The sequence below is a fragment of the Melospiza melodia genome, chromosome 6 (genome assembly GCF_035770615.1).
Source record: "Melospiza melodia melodia isolate bMelMel2 chromosome 6, bMelMel2.pri, whole genome shotgun sequence".
Taxonomy (NCBI): domain Eukaryota; kingdom Metazoa; phylum Chordata; class Aves; order Passeriformes; family Passerellidae; genus Melospiza; species Melospiza melodia.
The window spans coordinates 63,211,331-63,231,039 of record NC_086199.1 but is presented as its reverse complement, the minus strand read 5'-3'; the positions used below and the strand labels follow the sequence as shown (position 1 = coordinate 63,231,039).

At 39.5% G+C, this 19,709-nt stretch overlaps 1 protein-coding gene across 4 annotated transcripts in view; it reads left to right on the top strand.

Moving 5' to 3' along the window:
- Positions 1-4,800, top strand: part of LOC134419463 (mucin-5B) — a 44,386-nt gene extending 39,586 nt beyond the window's left edge. For all 4 annotated transcript variants that reach the window (XM_063158691.1, XM_063158693.1, XM_063158690.1 and 1 more), the window contains 5 exons: positions 659-754; positions 2,062-2,190; positions 3,058-3,097; positions 3,771-3,894; positions 4,440-4,800. In XM_063158691.1, coding sequence (XP_063014761.1) covers positions 659-754; positions 2,062-2,190; positions 3,058-3,097; positions 3,771-3,894; positions 4,440-4,614 — 564 coding nt within the window. In that variant the 3' untranslated portion in view covers positions 4,615-4,800. The remainder of the gene's footprint in view (positions 1-658; positions 755-2,061; positions 2,191-3,057; positions 3,098-3,770; positions 3,895-4,439) is intronic.
- The last annotated feature ends 14,909 nt before the right edge of the window (positions 4,801-19,709 follow it).

The window sequence follows — 19,709 nt, the reverse complement described above, 5'->3', positions numbered from 1 at the left end:
AGATTGTGAGGAAACTGCACAGTGGTTTATATCTTTCCAGACACTTTCACTTGTGGATGGGGAATACTCAACTGCTCCTCATTATTGTGAGAATTAGCACTCAAGTTGTTCAGTCTGTTACTGAATATAAGTAGGGTGGTTGCTTTTCCATTCATGCCCAGATAAGGACAGATGCACCACCAGTGTTAAAAATGGACAAAATCTTTCATTACACTTTTTACTGAAGCCAGCCACCCCCACAGCCAGCAGAAAAGCAATGCATACCTAAAACACGGGGAGAAAATCTTCACATGTCTGACATCAGTAGTTCTTGTAGATAATGATATCAGACCAAGCAGTGGTGGCAGATTGTGCAAGTAATCATGTGCTAAATTAATTTATTTCACCTCTTTTGTGTGTTAGTCTGAAGAGAAGAATAGTCAATGACAGGGTCTTCACAGCAACTGAAGTACCCAGAAGTCATTATTCAGTAAGGCAGGAAAATTACCAGCTTTGATTGTCAGGCTTAATGTGGTTCCAACAGATTTCAAAAGACAACAAAATTGAAACCAGAAGGCTGGCTCATTTCCTCTGCCATCTTCAGTGTAGCTTTGATCCAAAGATGCTTCAGCAACAAGACACAGATTAAGATGGATAAATGGAAACTTTATTCCCACAGGGTTTTCGCTATGTGGAAGAGAAGGGTCAGTGCTGCAGCCAGTGCCAGCAAGTGGCATGTGTGGCAAATTTTCCTTTTGGCAATGTGACCATTGAGGTAAGCACTCCCTTGCTCTGCACACAAGACTGAACTATCAAAAAGACTTCAGCATTTTTTCAATCAGTGCCATGCGTTTCAAGGCTGGGAGGACCTCAAGGAGATGTAAAAATATCTGTGTTTCCAAAGTGAATGTAGATGTTTATATAGCTGTTCCCTGCTGTGTGCATTTCATAGGCACTACCATGCTGACAATTATAATCTCTGTCAGGAATGGAAATCATGTTACCTCCACTTCTCTTGACATGAAATAGCAAGAAAGAATTTAGAAGGGATGGTGACATGGTGTGATACTGCTCTTGCAGAGATATGTTGTGCTGGCTTCACATCACACTGCTCCCATCTGAAGCAGTTTCATTGTCTTGCCCTGAAGATACAGGGATACAGTGTGAGCAAGCTGATATAGCTGTGCTGCCACTGGTTCTGAATTTGCTGAGGCAGAAGTCAAATGACACAGCTGCTGTAATGTTGTGTGACTTGGTAACACACACAGCTAAAACATTGTGTCTTGTGAATGTAGCATTGTGTAGGCAGAAGCTGAGCCTTTTAGGGATGGGCTTGATGATCCTACCCTCAATGATATGGCTTGGTCTTTTCTACCCTTAATGATACTATGACTTCATGATTCTAGCTTCTTTTGGTTTTGTTACAGCCTGCTACTCCTGTTTATGGTCAATGATGCTGTTTCAACCAGTGGCTTGTCTTACATGCAGTTGCTTCTCTGACCGCTCTTGTGTTCTACATATTTTCTATTTCATCCTTTTATTCCTTGATAATTTATCTTACAAGCTAGATTTTTCTGTTCCAATATATAGTTTTTATCTATGCATGAGGAGGCTTTGCAGTTATGCATTAGTCTCTATTGCAAAGACATTTTTTTCCCTTTCATTCCTTTTCATTTTCTTCCATATATTAAAAAAGAAAATTGCTGAAATCCATTGAAAGAGTTATTTTTCTTTTGTGTATATCTCAGCCCACAAACATTAGCACACCTACCTTCTGGCATTTCTGCTAATAACTTTATGCTCATTCTGCCATTCTTTCATTCTTTCCCCCTGGGAGGCCACAGAAGTGAATTTGCATAGACTGGTAGTGGGTGAGCTTGGTACATAATTTGTAGATATGAGTTGCAGACATCTCAGTCCTTTCAGAGTGATATGAGCAACCCAGTCTCTGCCAGTTCATTGCCTTTATTACTGTTTCAGTTTTCTAATTTTTTTGCTATACTCCATTGGCTTGGGGGTTTTGTTTGTCTTTGTTTGTTTTTGGTTTTGTTTTTTAATTTTTTTTTTTTCTGTTTTTATCAGGTTGGAAAGAGTTATAAAGATCCATATGACAACTGTACTCACTACACATGCACTGAATCAGCAGGCCAGTTTTCCTTGACTAGTACAATAAAGGTCTGCCTGCCATTTGAAGAAGCAAACTGTGTGCCAGTAAGTATTTTACAGCCAGAGAAAGACTTCTGTAGTGAGCCTTGATCCTGGCCTGGGAGTTATAGTTGCTGAGTATTTCTTGATCTTTCCTTGTTTGAAAGAAATGTGCTTTTCCAGCCCTATGTCCCGTGGAAATAAGCCAAAAATATTTGCAAACAAGCCCACACCATTTACATTGTTGTGGGATAAGCATTAGAACTTGAAAAAGAAGGGTATTGGAGCAATAGCAAGGAAGGATTTTCATCACTTGAGAAACATCAGTGTTATAAAATGCAGTTGAACAAGTGGTGACTCACCATGGATCCTTGTGGGACCGATGAACAAAATGTCTTCTGATATGTGGTGTCTTATTAAGTGGGGATATGGAACATGAATGAGCAAGGGGTAATATTCATACCCAGGCTTTCAGCTATTGGTGGTTTCCAGTTACTTTTAGTAGCATTTTGGGACTTCACAGCAGATCAAAGCAGGGACTAGGACAGCCATGTACTTGAGTTTGCTCTGGCGTGGGCTCTGTCCAGGCCAGGCTGCTCAATTCTAGGGACAGCTGGCAATCTCTGTCTCTGGCTGGGGTTTTTATGCTGGCTTCAATAGGACCTAAATAAGATCAGGCATGTATTACAGGGCATCTTACCTGGCTTGTGAGAGGATATGTAGTTCTAAGAAAATTCTCTCCCTTCCTTGCTGGGTGATTTGTTCTGGTTTGGGTTCTTTAAGCAGCTTTATATATAATTGGTACACAAGTAGGTCTGGTGGGGAATTTGTATGGATTAGAGATGAGGGACTGTAACTGAGTTCTCATCATTGCTACTGTCTGCTTAGGACTACATGCATCTGAACTGACTGTTCTGGTTACTTTCAATACAGGGGACAGTTGAGGTGTCTTCAGATGGCTGTTGTAAGACATGTGAGTGCATTAAATCACTGCTTCTCTGTTCCAATACTGTTTGGTCCTTCCCTGCTTGTAGCCCTGTTTCTGCATGGATTGAGAGCCTGCAGATTCCACAGACTGAAAGACACTTTTACAGCAGCAGAACTGTTCTGTACCTCACAGCCAAGACTAAAAATCTGCCTTATTCTTCCAATGGGAACACTAAAATTTTTTATCTTCTTTTCTGTGTTTTTAAATAACTGAATTACTGTTAGCTTGAACTATACTCCTGATAAGAAAACTTGTAGAAGATATTCTCTGCGTTCTTGCATCTGCAAATTGCATAGAAATAAACTTTTGGGTTTTTTCTTCTGTAGCATCCACTCAGAAATCCCAGACTGTCATAGAGCCACATAGGTAATTTATAGCCATGTTAGAAAAACCTAAACCCTTCATGCCTCCTTTAGGTCTTGATTCAACAGTACCTTTACATGCTAAAGCTAGTACACAAATGGAAAAGTACATTGACTGGTGGGGAATCATTTTGCTCAATTAATGCCTCTTTGCACTCTCATTTGTGGGTTTGGTTGTGCGTTTGAACTGTGAGAAATTTTACTAGGATGAATTGTCCTTGGTTTACTAGCAGATACCTTTCAAAACATTTGTTCCCCAGTCTGAAGAAGCTTAACAGAAGCATTCTTCTGCGCAGGTGTTGACCTCCCACACAAATGCAAACGCAATGTGAAGGAGCAGTACATCGTCCATGGCAACTGCAAGTCAGCTGCTCCTGTCCCAGTGCCCTTTTGTGAAGGGATGTGCAGTACCTACTCCGTGTAAGTAGGAAGCCTTTCTCTCTCTGTCCTCATCTGTGGCTTGTCTTCCTGGGCTCTTGTCACCAGTGGGCTACTGCTGTTTGTCCCCTTCCTGCTGTTTGCTGGGAAACTGGGTGTGCAGGAGAGCAGTCATTAACAATGGCTTCAGTGTGATAGAGTGCCTTATCTTAGTCAGGAAAATGGATCCCCTGGGAAGGACGTCAGCTACATTTACTGAACCTGCTCTTAAGCATGTCCTTGTATGGTTTTTGAACAGCTCTAGGAGGCTTTCCTGCCTTTTGTTCTCTGCATGAATTGCTCCTTTCTGTCTTGCTAGAATGGGCCTAATCCAAAATCCACTGAAGTTACTGGGATTTTCCCCACTGATGTCAAAGGATCTGGCCCTGCATGGCCAATAGGATCCTGAGGAAAGGCTGTTATGAATAAGCAGAAGAATAGACATGAAATTTTGCTCCTTAGTAGTATGAGCATTTGGAGCAGTAAGTACAGATGAGTTTGGGAAGACCACAGGCAGCAGACTGATATGAAAAATCTCATTTCTATAGGTATTCTTTGGAGGCCAGTGAAATGGAACACAAATGCTCTTGCTGCCATGAAAAAAGAAGTCACAAAGTGAAGGTGGAACTGGTTTGCTCAAACCATAAAACAGTCCAGTTCACATATATGTACATAGATGAATGTGGATGTGTGGAAACAAAATGCCCAAAGAGGATAACATGAGTATGAACTAAAGGAAATATTTCATCCCCCATTTAGTCCTTCCCTAGCAAGTGAGTAGTTTAGAAAACAGCTGTGAGTAACCTTCAAATGACCATACTAGCGCTTTTTCTTTCTGGTATTATATGCAGTTATGGAAATTAGCTATGATTTTACTCTAAATGTTTGTAGAATAAACTGCATTTCAAAGAGGACTTGTTCTCCTGTTTTAGTGATGCTGCTAACGGGGCAAAGTGGCTGATGTCTTTAATCTTACACTGATATATACACCAAGGTTATTGCAAGACACTCTAGAGACAGCTGATGCCTTTCAAAAGTCCTGCCTGAAGAAAGTGCACATTTTTAAACCATAACCACATGTATTTCATTTCCCTTAGAAGTGAAACAACAATCACTTCCACAGCTGCAGTTCACCCAGAGGCAGGACTTGGCTCAGGGCCACATTTCTGTTCTTCTCCCCAGTTGTCTCAAATCTACTTTGGCTATGACTCTGCATCACTGGAGGAAGTCAAGGTGATTTTTTCCTTCCTCACTGTGAGCACTATATCAGGAGTGTAAAAACATGGGTCTTACATATACACTACAAAATGAATATATTTGCACCCTTATTGGGAGTCCTTATCTCACAGTGGGGTTTTTATTATTTGCCAACATCAAGCCCTCATCTGTGTGTTAGTTCAGTCTCACTACTGGTTGTGTGACTATGATTTGTGTTACAAATAATTGGTTCTCAGCTAGCATGCCCAGTGGTACTGGTGACAGTATTTCATGTGGACAGGGATCAAGATGAGCCAACAATACCTTGAGAGTGCACAAGGAAGGCAGATGGTTCTGTTATTTGAGCAATTTGTGTTTTGTGGCCTGAAGGAAGACTTCTTCTTCAGTTGAAGACTGTGACTTTCTTAGTGTCCTGCAGCCTGCTGAGGAGGCTTTTTTGAGAATTGTTTTGCAGGGAATGCTTTTGAACTGACCAAGTAGATATTATATTCATTATACTTTAGTTTTCCATTTTTAAAGTGTTGCAGCTCTTGAGCCCCAAGGAATCTTTAATTTGCTTATTTTTCATAATAAATCCTTCCAGCAGATGTCATGGTTCTTTGATGTGTACTGTCTCATCATGGTGTTACTGATCTTAAAATTGTGGGAATCCTTGACGTTGCTTGATTATAAGCTTTAGGAACCTCCAAATAATTCAGCTAACTCTCTGTGCAATGCAGCTCCCTTGGAAGGCACAATTGCTTGACTGAGGCTTATGTACAAATTTCACATTAGTCCAGAAAACTGTTTTTATTGATACAAATCAAGTGCTCAAATGCTTTTGCAATGCAAAGAAAAAAAAATAGGCCATTCCTTCCTTTCCTCCTTGCCTTTCCCTGAGGGGAAGAGGTCATTCTTGAGTGCTTTTGTCATCAGATAGTAAGTAGACTCTGGAAGTGGTCATATACACACTCATGCAAATCAACCAGCCAACCAACCCTGCAAATCAATAATTGTCAGCCAGATGACTTGGCAGGAACAAGATCAGAAACCTTTCACATCTCTGTATTATCTTCAGGTGGGAGAAGGGAATAAACCACAATCTAATCATACCAGCTGTCTTTAGATTTCTATTCTCTTGTCTGTTTCAGTGATGATGAGATTTTACACAGAAGCTGAGAATGGCATTGATTTAAAGGCATGCTTTCTGGCTTGTTTTTGGCATGCATTTTGCTTTTCAGGCGAGTGAAATGCTCGAACCAAAGGCATATTGCCATCTCCAGGATGTTTTTGATCATGTGAAATCTCACATGCACCTTCCTCATTCCCAGGTACACCTGGCACTCCCATTTACTCACTCATTCCAGCATCTACTGGCCTGTGTGATACTACTTAGAGGCCTGATGGCCAGGTTTTAAAGAGAACTTTCTGATTCTCTGTTTCAAGGTGCAGAGTCTTACTTAGCTGGTGGCAAGGTAAAGGCTTTTTAATGAGAATTTCAGCTTCTTCAGCTAAAAGACAGTCAGTAAATAAAGACAATCAGTAAATATTACAGAATCACAGAATATGCTGAGTTGGAAGGGACCCACAAGGATCATTGAATCCAACTCCTGGCTCTGCACAGGACATTCCCTGGAGTCACACCATGGGCCTGAGAGCATTGTCCAAGTGCTTCTTGAACTCTGTCAGGCTTGTGCTGTGACCACCTCCCTGGGCCTCCTGTTCCAGTGCTCAGCCACCCTCTGAATGAAGAACCTTTTGCTAATATCCAACCTAAACCTGCCCTGACACAACTTCAGGCCATTCCCTTGGGTTCTGTCACTGGTCAGAGAAGAATTCAGTGCCTACCTTTCCTCTTCCCCTCATGAGGAGCTTGTAACTGCAGTGAGGTCTCCACTCAGTCTTCTCTTCTCCATGCTGAACAGACCAAGTGACCTCAGCCCCTCCTCATACAACTTCCCTCAAGGCCCTTCACCATCTTTGTTGCCATTCTTTGGACCCTCTCTAATAGTTTAATAGCTTACATTGTGGTGACTGTTACTACACACAATACTCAAGTCAATGGGTCAAACCCTCTGCACAAAACCAAAAATCAGTCTGGAGGCTGGAGGCTGTTTGATCAAGATGCTGACAAGCTGGCCCTTCTTGGTCAGAGCCTGTGCCTCTGCACGCAGCAGCAGCACTGCTGCTTATACAGAGTAAGCTGGACTGCAGCAGAAGTCTGTATGTCCTTCTTCAGGCTGTTGCCACTAGCTCCCCACCAGAACAGGCAAAGTTAAACACAGGTGACTTAGTCTGAAGGAGCTTGATTTGACCATGATCCTGCTGCTGTTGCTGTGTGGGTGCTTCTCATGTGTGCCAGGGTCAAGCCTTCATCTGTAACCCTAGGCCATCTCGTCCAGTTACTGACTGGTCTCTGCAAGTCAAACATTTCCCTGGTGCAACTCAAGGAAAATCAGTGGCATGACTCCAAGTACTGTTTCTTCCTTTTGCATGAATTCTTTACACCAGCACAAACTTCAATAGGGTAACCCCAGGAGAACCAGAGCTCAGCTGAGCCAGCTGGGCCAGGGCTCAGCTGGTTTCAGCCTGGAGCCATTCTTTCCTTATCATGTGAGGATGGTACTCCCAACTCACTGAACAGTTCCGAGCCAGCACACCAGGAAGTACTGTCACATATTGCTAAAATAAATATTTGTCAGAGATACTGCCTCATGTCAGGTGAACAATTCCTAAGACACTTTATCATTTTACTGGTGTGCTCCGAATCTGGTTTGCTGTTATAAGATGAACTCTGACTTGCCTTTTGGTTTGAGGCTTGGAAAGGTCAGTTCACAACACTACTTTCATGTAGCTTAGCTAATTTATTTTTTTGCTTTTGTTACCAGTTATTGGCGTTTGCAAGGAGGAGTAGAAAATTCAGGTTGTACTCTGAATTTTTATTTGGGGAGAGGCGCTATTCTTTGACCTACTTCTCTACTGAGCGATCCCCTGGCTGTGGAATCCGACCTGTGGTGTTATCTGTGATGTGCTTTATCGAGATCAATCTATTCTGATATCTAGAATCTCAAGCTGAGAACAAAGACTCTGAACTGTAAATGCCCTCTGATACAGAAGGGATTGTTTAAAAGAATGCTACTCCTACTTTGTTTCAGTGTACCAGCTTAACAATTGGAAAGTTGCAAGGTAAACATGAAAAAATTTGTCTAAATATCACTCAGGAAAGTTATCTGATTAGTAATGAACCAGAAAAGAAAAGAATCTGGCAAATTCGATGGATCCTCGTTTAGGTGAGGGGGAGAATAAAGATTGAGTGGTCTGAGAGCTGTGCCTGATGCTTCTACAGATTCGTGTGTTCAAAGACATGTTCTTGGCCTTGTTTATATTTCCCTCCTGATCTAAGATAAGGACAAAGGTAGGCTTTTGTTTCTTTTATATGATTGTAACATTTAAGTTCATAAAGCCTTCATGCCGTGATATACAACATAGTATTTGCTACTTACCTGGCATCCAAAACATCCTTTAGAGAAAAACTGTGACGATTTTCCAAAGACAGAAAGACAAAAGTATCAGTTGTGAAAATCTTTCTTGTTTTTACACTTCAAAGGATCTGATTATTCAGTATCTTTAGGGCAACAATAGAGTCTCAGTTTACCTTGTACAGGGCCATTCTCACAGCCATTTAAACCTCTGACAATCGAAATGCCTCTCTCAGGAAAGCAGCCTCCTTGGAGGCCTGCCTGGGTGATTGGCCTTCTGTCAGGAGGAGGCCACAGTTTGATCGTGAAGCCACAGACACGTCGTAATTTCTCTTAAAGCACTTTACTTTTCTCTAAAACACGTGAAGCCTCAATTTCCATAAGTAGCCTGTAAAGCAGTTTAATTGGTACTCCCTGGCTTTATTTTTTTAAATTCAAATGCAGTCTGTCCAGTGGCTTCCTGAAACTGTGGATTGACACTTTGGGTCACAGATATCCCTGTTTCACTCGAGCTTGATTTCTCCAAAGGCCTGTTTTTAAACTATCTTGTTGGAAATAAAATTATATTAACCTCCAAATTAAATTATTTATCCTCCAGAGCATCCAGTCCAGAAACTAAGAAAGACTGAATAGGTAGGCAATGGTTTATCCCATTTTGCTTTAAAAAGTTCGTATAAATCAGGACTTGAAGCACTGTTCTCTTTCTGTTTAGTTACTGAAAATTGCTATGCATCTTACGTCAGCCCAGCCCTTCTCTGGAAATGTTCCTAACTCTCCTTCTTTTGACTTCCTAGTATGAGGTAAGTACAGCCCTACCTCATCTAAATCCTTTAAGCAATGTAAGGATTTGATCCCAAATGCCAATATTATGTATTTGTGACAGGAAGCACCCGATACTCACCACAAATTCTGCCAACCCTATATCCTAATTTGAACATCTCCACCAGCAGCACTTTCAGTCAAAAATATTTTCACCCTGATTTTTGCTAAGACTAATGCTGAGAATAGTTTCATAGCTTGTAATGGCTTCTTCGTAAAGGGCTTAATCTCACTTGCTTTTAACATTTATAGTCATCTTCTGAATTTTCCTCTTCACTGTTTTTTTGGTGTCCTTAGAAACTGATCTCATTCTCAACACTGAGAATAAGTTATATTATTAATAAGACACTGAATAAGTCATATTTTGACCTACATTAATGTCCCTCAGCATGACTCCAGCAAATCAAAAGGAGCTTAAAATTGGGCTACATTAGCAATGAAGTTAGTGCCATCCCTACGTGTTTTATTTATAAGTTATATTCATCTTCAATGTATGAAGGTCTCTGAAGAAGTGCATAAACTCTTCTGTGTTCCAGCTCTGAAATGGTTTATTTCATGTCACCATCTCTCCCTAAACTGGTACTCAAAGATAATCTTGAGTCAAGTCAATTGCCACTCTTTTGCAGCATCTTGACTTCAGTTCTTTACATATCTCACATTATTCTGTATTGACTGATGTATTTCCTGTAATGCCATAAAAACCTGGCTTAAAACCAGAGTTTAATCTGACCTGCAGTGCACATTGTTCTATAAACAAAAGGCTACTAAAGTGCACTGTAGCCATACCAGCTGCTACTTTATGGCCTGAAATTAGCCTTTCCCCAAGGGCTATTTTTCTCAAGAACCAGGGCACAAAACTTTACATCCCCAAATATCCCAATTTAGTTCTAGCATGCCTGCTTGAACTTACTGTTTCCTCTTGATGGTGTTTTCTGTTTTCCAGACCTCAGGTTAGGCATGGAATAGATTGCCTGGGTATGAGATACATGCTATAAATCCATCTTTCTTCACTGTTGCTCCAGGAAAATTTTTAGGAAGTGCTATAATTCATCCCACTGTTCCTAAAGAGGTAGTTTGGAAAATCCTTTGAATTTTTATAGCCTGCAATGCTGGTCTGTATGGCGAAGTTCTTGTTTGGTGTCTGTTTACTGAGAACCAGAATAGCCCCCGTAGCTCCTGTGGATGTTTGTTCTTCTCCATCACCAAATAAATTGGACTGGACATCCTCCAAGAGATGCCTGTGCCTTTCCAGGAGCAAGTGGTTGATTGGGTGACATTTCCGTGTCCAGTGTTGTGCTGTTCACAGTAAATCATAATAATGACCCTTATAGCCATTATAGAAGGAAAATCAGTTTCAAAGACATTGTCATCCTACATTTACACTTTCTTAATGGAATAATTATTCAATGCAGAGGTTTCTGCCAGATGGAGAAGCTATGCCTATTAATTCACCTTTTCCTCAAGCTCAATGACTTGAAAAACATCTGAAAAATAAACCCCAATCAAGTTGAAAAAAGCAAACAAATGTTTCCCAGCAGTCTCATATTTTGCTTTCAGTGCAATGCTCTCAAGTGTGCTGGACTTTCCTGACATGTTTTTATTAATAGCTAATTAATTAAGCTGCTTGCTTTTGATGTTGATTTTTCACTGCAGAATATGACTCAGTGAAAGGAGCTTCTTTGCACCCTGGGCATATTGTGGGATGGCTTAGCACTTCTGATTGTTTGTTCTATAAAAATAAGTTGTTATTTTATCTGATGAACAGTCCTACAATATTGTGTGATATCATTCTTGCTTGTAGATACTGTGGGATTCCATAATAAAGTTCCATTCTAATGCTTCTTTATCACTTTGAATTCCCTAGTTTATAATAGCTTTGGGCCTGATTCTCTTCTACTTTCTTTTTATAAATATATGATTCAGGATTTTTTTTCCTAAGCACAGCTTTTTATGGCAGCTTTAAAACCGAACAACATTTTTTCTTTTTATTTTCCTCATAAGGTGGATTGCCTTGCCTGAGAAAGTCTTCTAACAAAATAATAATAAAGCTTTTCATTATCATCAGCAAAGATGAATTACTCTGTGCATGAAGCTTGTAAAACACTGCAGGCTTGGCTATTTGAACAAAATAGTCTGTTAATAATGCATGCAAGGGATTATTAGTAATTAAGAACTGTTTCTCCTTGTTCCTACAGTCAAAACAAGGCAGCAAACATTGAAACGTGTTATCTTTGTTTCTAATGAATTCTGTCTGGACTAGCAGGTCCTGCTTCATCTGCACAGCTTTCTTTCAAAGAAAACTAAATTAATTATGTATCCAGTCTGCAGTATGGCTCAAGCCCTGAGATGGGTCAGCACTGTCCTTTAGAGTGGAATATGTGCTTACACCAGCAGAATCTAAAAGTGAGAAAAGCATTTACTTTCTCTGAAAATCCCCACCTGTCATTTGATACAAGAAGACAGTGAAAGTGGTGTTATGATGTGACAGAAACGTGGTGTGACAGGATCCCTAGGCAGCCAGTTCACTGAAGTGGAAAGCTTTTAAAGTAAAAAGGGCTCTCCCTTACCAAAAAAGAAAAAAAAAAAAAAAAAAAAGAAAGAAAGAAAAAAGGCAAAAAAATTCCCCCAGAAATCTTGCAACTGGATTTACTAGAGTACAGAATAATAATCTGCAGCGGGATGACCCTGAGAGGGAGTGTAGAGGTCTGAGGTGAATCTGTTTTAAAAGGTTTGATTAAATAGGTCTCCTGTGAGCTCTGTTCATGAAGGGTAGGAGCTTTTCCCCAGTCCAGCCCCTGCCAGCACCTCTGATTTGCCAGCTGCCTTCAGGGTCCCTGGGAAACCCTCTTCTGTCCTTCACCTCTCAAATCTAACTTTGGGTCTGCCCTCAGCTGCAGGGAGCCCCTGCTCCTTCTCTCCCCATCTACACTCCTGCTGCAGGCTCAGCTCCTGTGTTTTATACCCTCTCTGTATGCATTTGCCCTCCCAAACCTTCCCCCAGATAAATCTGTGCAATTACTCTCAGGAAAGGAGCCATCTCCCTGAAGAGGAATTACTTCAGGCTGCAGTTATTCGTGGGCAATTCCTGATATCTGTGCAATCTGCGTGGTTAATTAATGGTGAGTTATCCCTGTAGAGAAGGGCTGAAGGATATTGGGGTATGTAAACTTGGAAATGAGCTGGCAATGTGCCCTCACAGCCCAGACAGCCAACTGCATCCTGGGCTGCATCAAAAGAGGTGCGACCAGCAGGCTGAGGCAGGTGATTCTCCCCACTACTCCATCCCCTCTGGTGAGAGCCCACCTGGAGTGCTGCATCCTGCTCTGGAGTCCCCAGCACGAGAAAGACACAGACCTGTTAGTTCCAGAGGGCTCAAGTACCTCTCCTCTGAAGAGAGGCTGACAGGTGAGTTTGTTCAGCCTGGAGAAGAGAAGGTTTCACAGAGACCCTACAGCAACCTTTCAATATATAAAGGAAGCTGATATAAAAGATATAGAAAGACTTTTTACCAGGGACTATAGTGACATAACGAGAGACAACATTTTTAAATTGAAAGAGGTTAGGTTTAAACTGTAGATAAAGAAGATTTTTTTTTTAATAGCATTGGTGAGACACTGAAATAAGTTACCTGAGGAAGTTGTGGGTGCCCCATCACTGGCAGTGTTCAAAGTCAGGTGAGACAGCACTTTGAGCAACCTAGGGTAGTGAAAGATGCCCTTACAGGGGTATTGGACTAGATGAACTTTGAAGGTCCCTTCCAACCCAAAACACTCTATGAATGTATGATTCTATATTCTTTTCCTCTCCAGAGACACGCTCTTTATCAGAACATGCAACAGCAGTTACTTTCACCAAACTGAAAATCTGTTATAGTTTCTTTGGGGTTTTTTTTGTTTGTTTGGGGTTTTTTGTTTGTTTGTTTTTTGTTTTTGTTTTTAATGAATGCAAAGAGCAGTGAAAAACATGGCAGTGTTCTGCACCCCTTTTTGGCAAAGGAAGCTACTCCGGTACCTTCCGCCACTACCAAAAAACCCTCCTGCTTTTCTCTGGGCTTGTGGCTCTAACCTGCCAGGCCACACTGACTTTATAGTTTAACTTGCAGCTGGTCTCAACCTGTTTGTCATACCCCTCACTTTTGTGCCACAAAATATTAACAAAATAACCACAAGTTATAGTAATTTCTGCTGTTATAAATTTTTGTACATAATTATATCACTGGAACAGTGATGAAGAACTTTTGCAAGTCTGTCTTTCCCCTTCAGTGATGTTGTTACTACAGGGCTTACTACAAACACTGAGCATGGCATCTTTTTTACATAAATCTGGGTTTTCTTTGAGCATGGGTTGATGTCAGAAAATAACTTTGGTCTGAAATTTTTGCAATATTTTTAAATATGACAAATTGGCAAGATGTAAATCTCATAAAGTGATTTTTTAAATGCTCTTCAACTTAAATTGCTATGCTGTTATATTCAAAATATGTTTTGAGCTCTGGCTTTTGAAAAATACCAGTAGTAGGCATTCCAGAAATGAAATTTTATAAAGTGCCAGTTCATTTGCTCTGGTAGGTCTTAATCTTTCCATTACAATATCTAAAGATGAGAATTAAAACAATGAAGCTGTTAACAGAACAAATTAAAAATCAAAAGTCTATGTTGCATGTAAAAACACTGAAATGCTTTCTTATATTTTGATAGAGTATTAGATTAAACTGCATACACAAAAATGGCATTAAAAAAAAAAAAAAGTACCACAGTTTGACTACATGTCAGTCCTAGGTTAATATCTTCTTTATTTACTGGAAATTATTTTTGGATTTAAGGAAAACATAGGAAAAAATTATTTTTTAAGCCACTTCTGAAGATAACACGATGGTCTTCCATTTCATTAAGTATCAAAATATTTAGCATTACAAAAATTTTGTTTATAATCATTATGGGTATGCTTACTGTTAAATTGTCTTTTATTTCTGCATATAGAATTTATGATTTACTAAATCTATTTTGGTAACCATTTTCCCCTTTCTGCTTGCACCAGTCTATTGCCCTCACATTGCTATGGTATTCTCTCAATACATTTACATCCTCAGTTATTGAGCATAATAACTTTACATCAGTTTCAGCATAACATATACATATAGTGAGAAAGTATTACTCATCAAGCACTGCTGATTGTGTTACCCTTTAAGTCTGTTTAAACAATCCTGTGTTGTTGTTGCAGGTGTTACAGCTTTTACTTAGGCCAATATAAGGCAGAACAAAATTTACTGAAGTCAGCAGAACTCTAGTGAGACAATAAAGAAATGGTGGGAAGAGAGAGTTATTCTTTTGTTTATAGTAAAGTGTTAGATTTATAAGTACAACATCCATTTGATTGTATACCAATCCTGTTATTTCATGTGTTTTGCATTACTGTGCTCCTAATTCCTACTTACAACAATAGTCCCTCTATTATGTGCCTGTAGAAATGAATGTTTGTGGAGAACCAAATAGATCTGATGCTGACAGCTTTCTCAGATGAAAGGTAAAGAGTCCATTTGCATATTTTTATGCACATATCATGTGTATCCAGAAAGTCAATACAAGAAGGGTGGAACAATCAACAGGTTTTACAGAGCTGTTTGCTTTATATTCCTTAATCTGAAGTAAGACATATTTTTTAAGCCATCAAATGTGTAAGGCCCAGTAACACTTTTATTAAGGAAATTGCAAAGGTGAAAAACCTATTTGGTTTAAGGTAGAGATCAGTACATTTATGAGGGATTACCTGATATGATTCTTTCTAGATACCAGAAGGGAATCTGGTGAGCTCAGAACTCTCTTCCACTTGGAGAGTCATACTACATTTCATGCGTATACCAGATGCATGAGTTTTAGTGGCATGAGTCAAGAGGCCACCTTGATACTTTCAGTGCACACTGAAGTCCATATTCCCTGTTTGAACAACATGTTCCTGACCGTTGGTGTATTTCTATCCAAAGAGCCAAATTAAACTCTGTCCTCTTGCTTTCAGTACATGATGTGACATAAATCATGATGGTAGTGGCATGTCCAGGAGCTTTGCCAGACTGAGCACTTAACATAGTTCATGTCCTGAACTAGTGTTCCTTACTCAGCTCCCACACTGGATTTTTAGCACTAGTTTTATAATCTCTATTATAATTACAGTAATGTTGCTGAATGTCCCCTTATTGAATCTGTGACTCTTTCTTCACCATTATTGTGACAAACTCAAAGCCTGAAGTTAAATCAAGTAACCTGGACTTTTTTGCTGTGCCTGGCAGAGATTTTTGGAGGCTTGTAAGACTGTCTCTATTTCATAAATCACATTTGAAATTCACTCTCGCAAATTCAGACTCTCTTTGGTGTTCATACTGCAGAAAAGTTCAGTGCACCTCCTTTATCCTAGCTCAGTCACATTTTCTTCTCAGGATTAGCTATCCTGTGGGACCAAGTGTTACTCCAGTGGTATTCTGCCGTGTTTCGTGAGGTCCTAAAGGAAAACATTAGAGAAGCAAACTGCTGTATGTCACTAGTGGTGATATTGCACTGAATAATGTTTGCTTTCCAAAACCCATTTTCCATAGAAGTAATAAATCATTTAATTGCTTTCCACAAGTCTGCTGCAGCACAGCCAACCTCCTGCTTAACTGGCCAGACAGACTTCAGCAAACACTCTGCACAGGAGAGGTGAAAAGGGGCCCTAACATAATGGCAGGAGAAAATTTGTTTCTGTGTTGGCAAAAGCAACTATTTCTCCCTAAATCACATGCCAGTACAATGCAATCACCCCAAAATACAGCATATTGTGCTGCTCTTAAGTTGTAGCATGGGAGTCTGAGCCCTCATTGTTCTTTCCCATATGCCAGTAAGCAGTAGTGTTTACTGTACAATTTCCATGGGTTCAGCTTTTGTGCCTACTTAATTACAAGGAAGCAGCTACAATTTAAAGTCCCTACATTTCTGAAAGCAGGACAAACACTACTGGACAAAACTTAGATGTTTTGTGACTGAGCAAAGTGCTTTTGAACAGCTTTAAAGACTGGAATCTTCATTCTTCCTATACATGTCCAGCCCTGAGTCTTTTTTGTCACATACCATGGAGTTCCACAACAAAAAATGAACAAATGTATGATTTGGTAAATTTGCAATGTCAGTAAGTGACAGGAGCTACCTGGGGAGCAGCAGATTTACAAGGGGTCTAGAGAAGTCCTGCAGCCTTTTGCTCAGAACACACACAGTGGGACATCACAGGGGCCAGCACTGCAAAAAGGCAGGGATGCCAGAGGCTTTCAGTGTGTTCACTGGAGATGATAACAAAGCAGTTATGAGACAAAATCAGCTCTACTAGACAAGGACTGTTTTCCTGCAAAAATGACCCAGAATTAAAGAAGCAACTTAGTTGCAAAGACAATGGACCCATCTCATCCTTCAATTGTAACTCTGTTCACAAACCAGAAATACTCCCGTGCAACACAATTTCTAAGAAATAGGCTAAAACTAGCTGCAGTTATGTTTTTTCCTCCTGATGCTACTAAAGATTCTGTAAAATCTTTAGGGAGTTTAGCTTCTTTTGATAACTCACAAGAGTGAGTTTCTGCAGAGGCAAAAGTTAAGCAGTCACTGCAGGGTTTAGCTCTGAGCATATCAAATGTATTGTACATCGCTCAATGTCTTGAATGGTTCAAGTATATGATAATTTTGCAACTATTTTATGCCTCAGTTCTTAGTTTATTTTTTTGACTAAGCTTATAAGCAATTATTGGCCTGTTAAAAAAGAAATGTTTCTGATGTAAATTAGCATGGGAGTAATTATTTCATTCTACTTTTGACTTAAATTAAATGTAAATCATGGAAAATTAGGTTGTGAAACCACTCCTCCCATTCTGCTTTCTCCATTTATACTGGTTGATTAGTGAACTTACAGAAAGCTTATCTCCTTATGGAAGTGAATTTGTATTAAGGGTGTGTGTATGAATTTAAACTGTGCTGCTTCTCATTGATTGGCTTCTGGGAAGTGAGAGGTCTGGATACCAAACCAGTTCAGAATAAGACACTTTTTACAGCTTCAGAAAGCTTTATTTTCACATTTGCCTTCATCTGCAAAGTACTGGGTCAGACAGGGTGTAAATCCTGGAATGAGATGTTCAAAAGAGGCAGGAAGGGTTGGAAGACTAGGGCTGTGCTATTGGCCCTACAGAGCATCAATCACAAACCCACATCCTTTCTGATAACCCACAGGAGCTGATAATGGTTGAAACAGTATTTGCTGCTGTTGGGTCTCTACAGGCCTGTGAGTAATTTGCAATCTTGGACGACATTTAAAATTCTGCCTCATTTGTGGCCAGTACCATATTTATGGTGTTTTTCAGAGAGATCGAAGCGCTAACACCCTGGCATCCTGGATCTATTCCAGCATGCATACTTCCAGTTTGTTTACCCATGCTAGCCCTGTAGTTCCATCTCCTGTAGCCAAACCATTTTCTGCTTCTTGTTCTAAACTGGTAAATAAATGCCATGTTGTCAGCCTGTTGACTCACAGGGCAGGGCATTCCTACAGCTTGCACTGTTATTATATCTGTCTTGTAAAGAAAGCTTGTTATATCACACATGCACAAAACATTTTAGCTGTCACCATCTTTCCCTCATTCTTTTAACTATTCAAACATTTACCTAAGGAATGGTCATTTTCCATTCTTGGCCAACATGAGGTTTGGGTTTGGTTTTGTTTGTTTTATTTTTACTGGAAAAACAGTTTCCAGACTTCGGGGTTTTTTTAGAAATGCAGTTTGACTTCTTCCTCTGACATTTTTTTCAGCATGGGTGGCTGACATTCTTCCTCTTTTTCCCATTTTCTGTTTTTTACATATGATTAAAAGGGCCAGTAGGTACAACTAACAAATTAACTCTTAGATCAGAGAAAAAATCTACACCAATAAGAGTAGAAATTGATTAAATCGTGACGTGGGCCTGTGAGCAGTGCCAATATTGACTACTTCTACTATCTACATTGGCTAAATACAATAATAATAATAATAATAATAATAATAATAATAATAATAATAATAATAATAATAATAATAATAATAATAATAGTAGTAGTAGTAGTAGTAGTAGACTCAATGATCCTAAGAGAGAAAAATATTAATAATTTCTCACCATTCTCAGGGTAATACTGATCATGTGTTCTTATTCCCTTCACTTAGAAAAACTGAGGCAGTGAAGGGACATACTCTATTTACAATTACTTTAGGACATACATGTGGAAAGCATTTCACTGCCCAGTATCCAACAAATTCCTTCAAACCACCTGTTTGATGCTTCAGGTATACATTCACATTAACTTTGTATTGATATGAGCCTTGCAAGGCTGTCAAGTTTATTGAATCAAGAGTTAAAAGGACTTTCATTAGTTCATCTACATGAAGATGTAGGGATTTTTTTTTGGTTTTTTTTTTTTTTTTTTAATTGAGATGTTTGGCCTAAGTTTCCAGGATGTATAGTCTGATAATATTTGGCAGCAGTGTATGCTTTTAAGAGTGTTTTTCTCAGAGTTGACCTCACATATGTTTCTTGACATGCTGAAAACCAGCATGCACCTTCCTGCTTCACTCAAGCCTGGACAATGAGGCCTTACTTCATATTTTCTGCACACCCAGATTGTCAGCAGTAATAGCTGAATAGAACCACTGAAATACTAATTTTGTTCAGTGAGGAGTCTCTTTTTCACCACAGTTTTTTAAATTGTTATCTTGAAAATCAAGGGAAATCAAAATTACGTAGACTGCCTGCAGCAGTGAAAACAAATGTAGAGTTCCCCTAGGAAGGTTGCCTAATGCTGCAGATTTCTCACATATTCATTTTGGTAGAAAGCATCTGGAGGAATAAGCAGAGCCATATTTAACAGTAAAAAGGCACTGAAAATGCAATAGATTGGTAGGAAAGTTAATCTCCTTATGTTTTAAAGCATGATTTACAGGCAGAGCTGTGATGTCGGATATATTTTCAGTTAAGATAGTGTACACACAGTACAATCCTTTTATTTCATAAGAGCATTAGGATTCTTGGTGAAGAAAGGCTCTATTATAAATGCAACACATTATTATAATTATTGATATGTTAACAATTGTAAGAATTATTGCAAAGGAAGTAAGCTATTTGCTTGAACAATATCATTTTATCATCAGTTCCTATCTATGCACAATATAAATGGGATTGAATCCAGTCCATAATGTCAAAGTCCAACTGAATTTCATTTACAGTGCATTAAGCAGGAAAGAAAGATAATTTGGGAAGTGTGGGATGTTTGCACTTTGCTTACTTT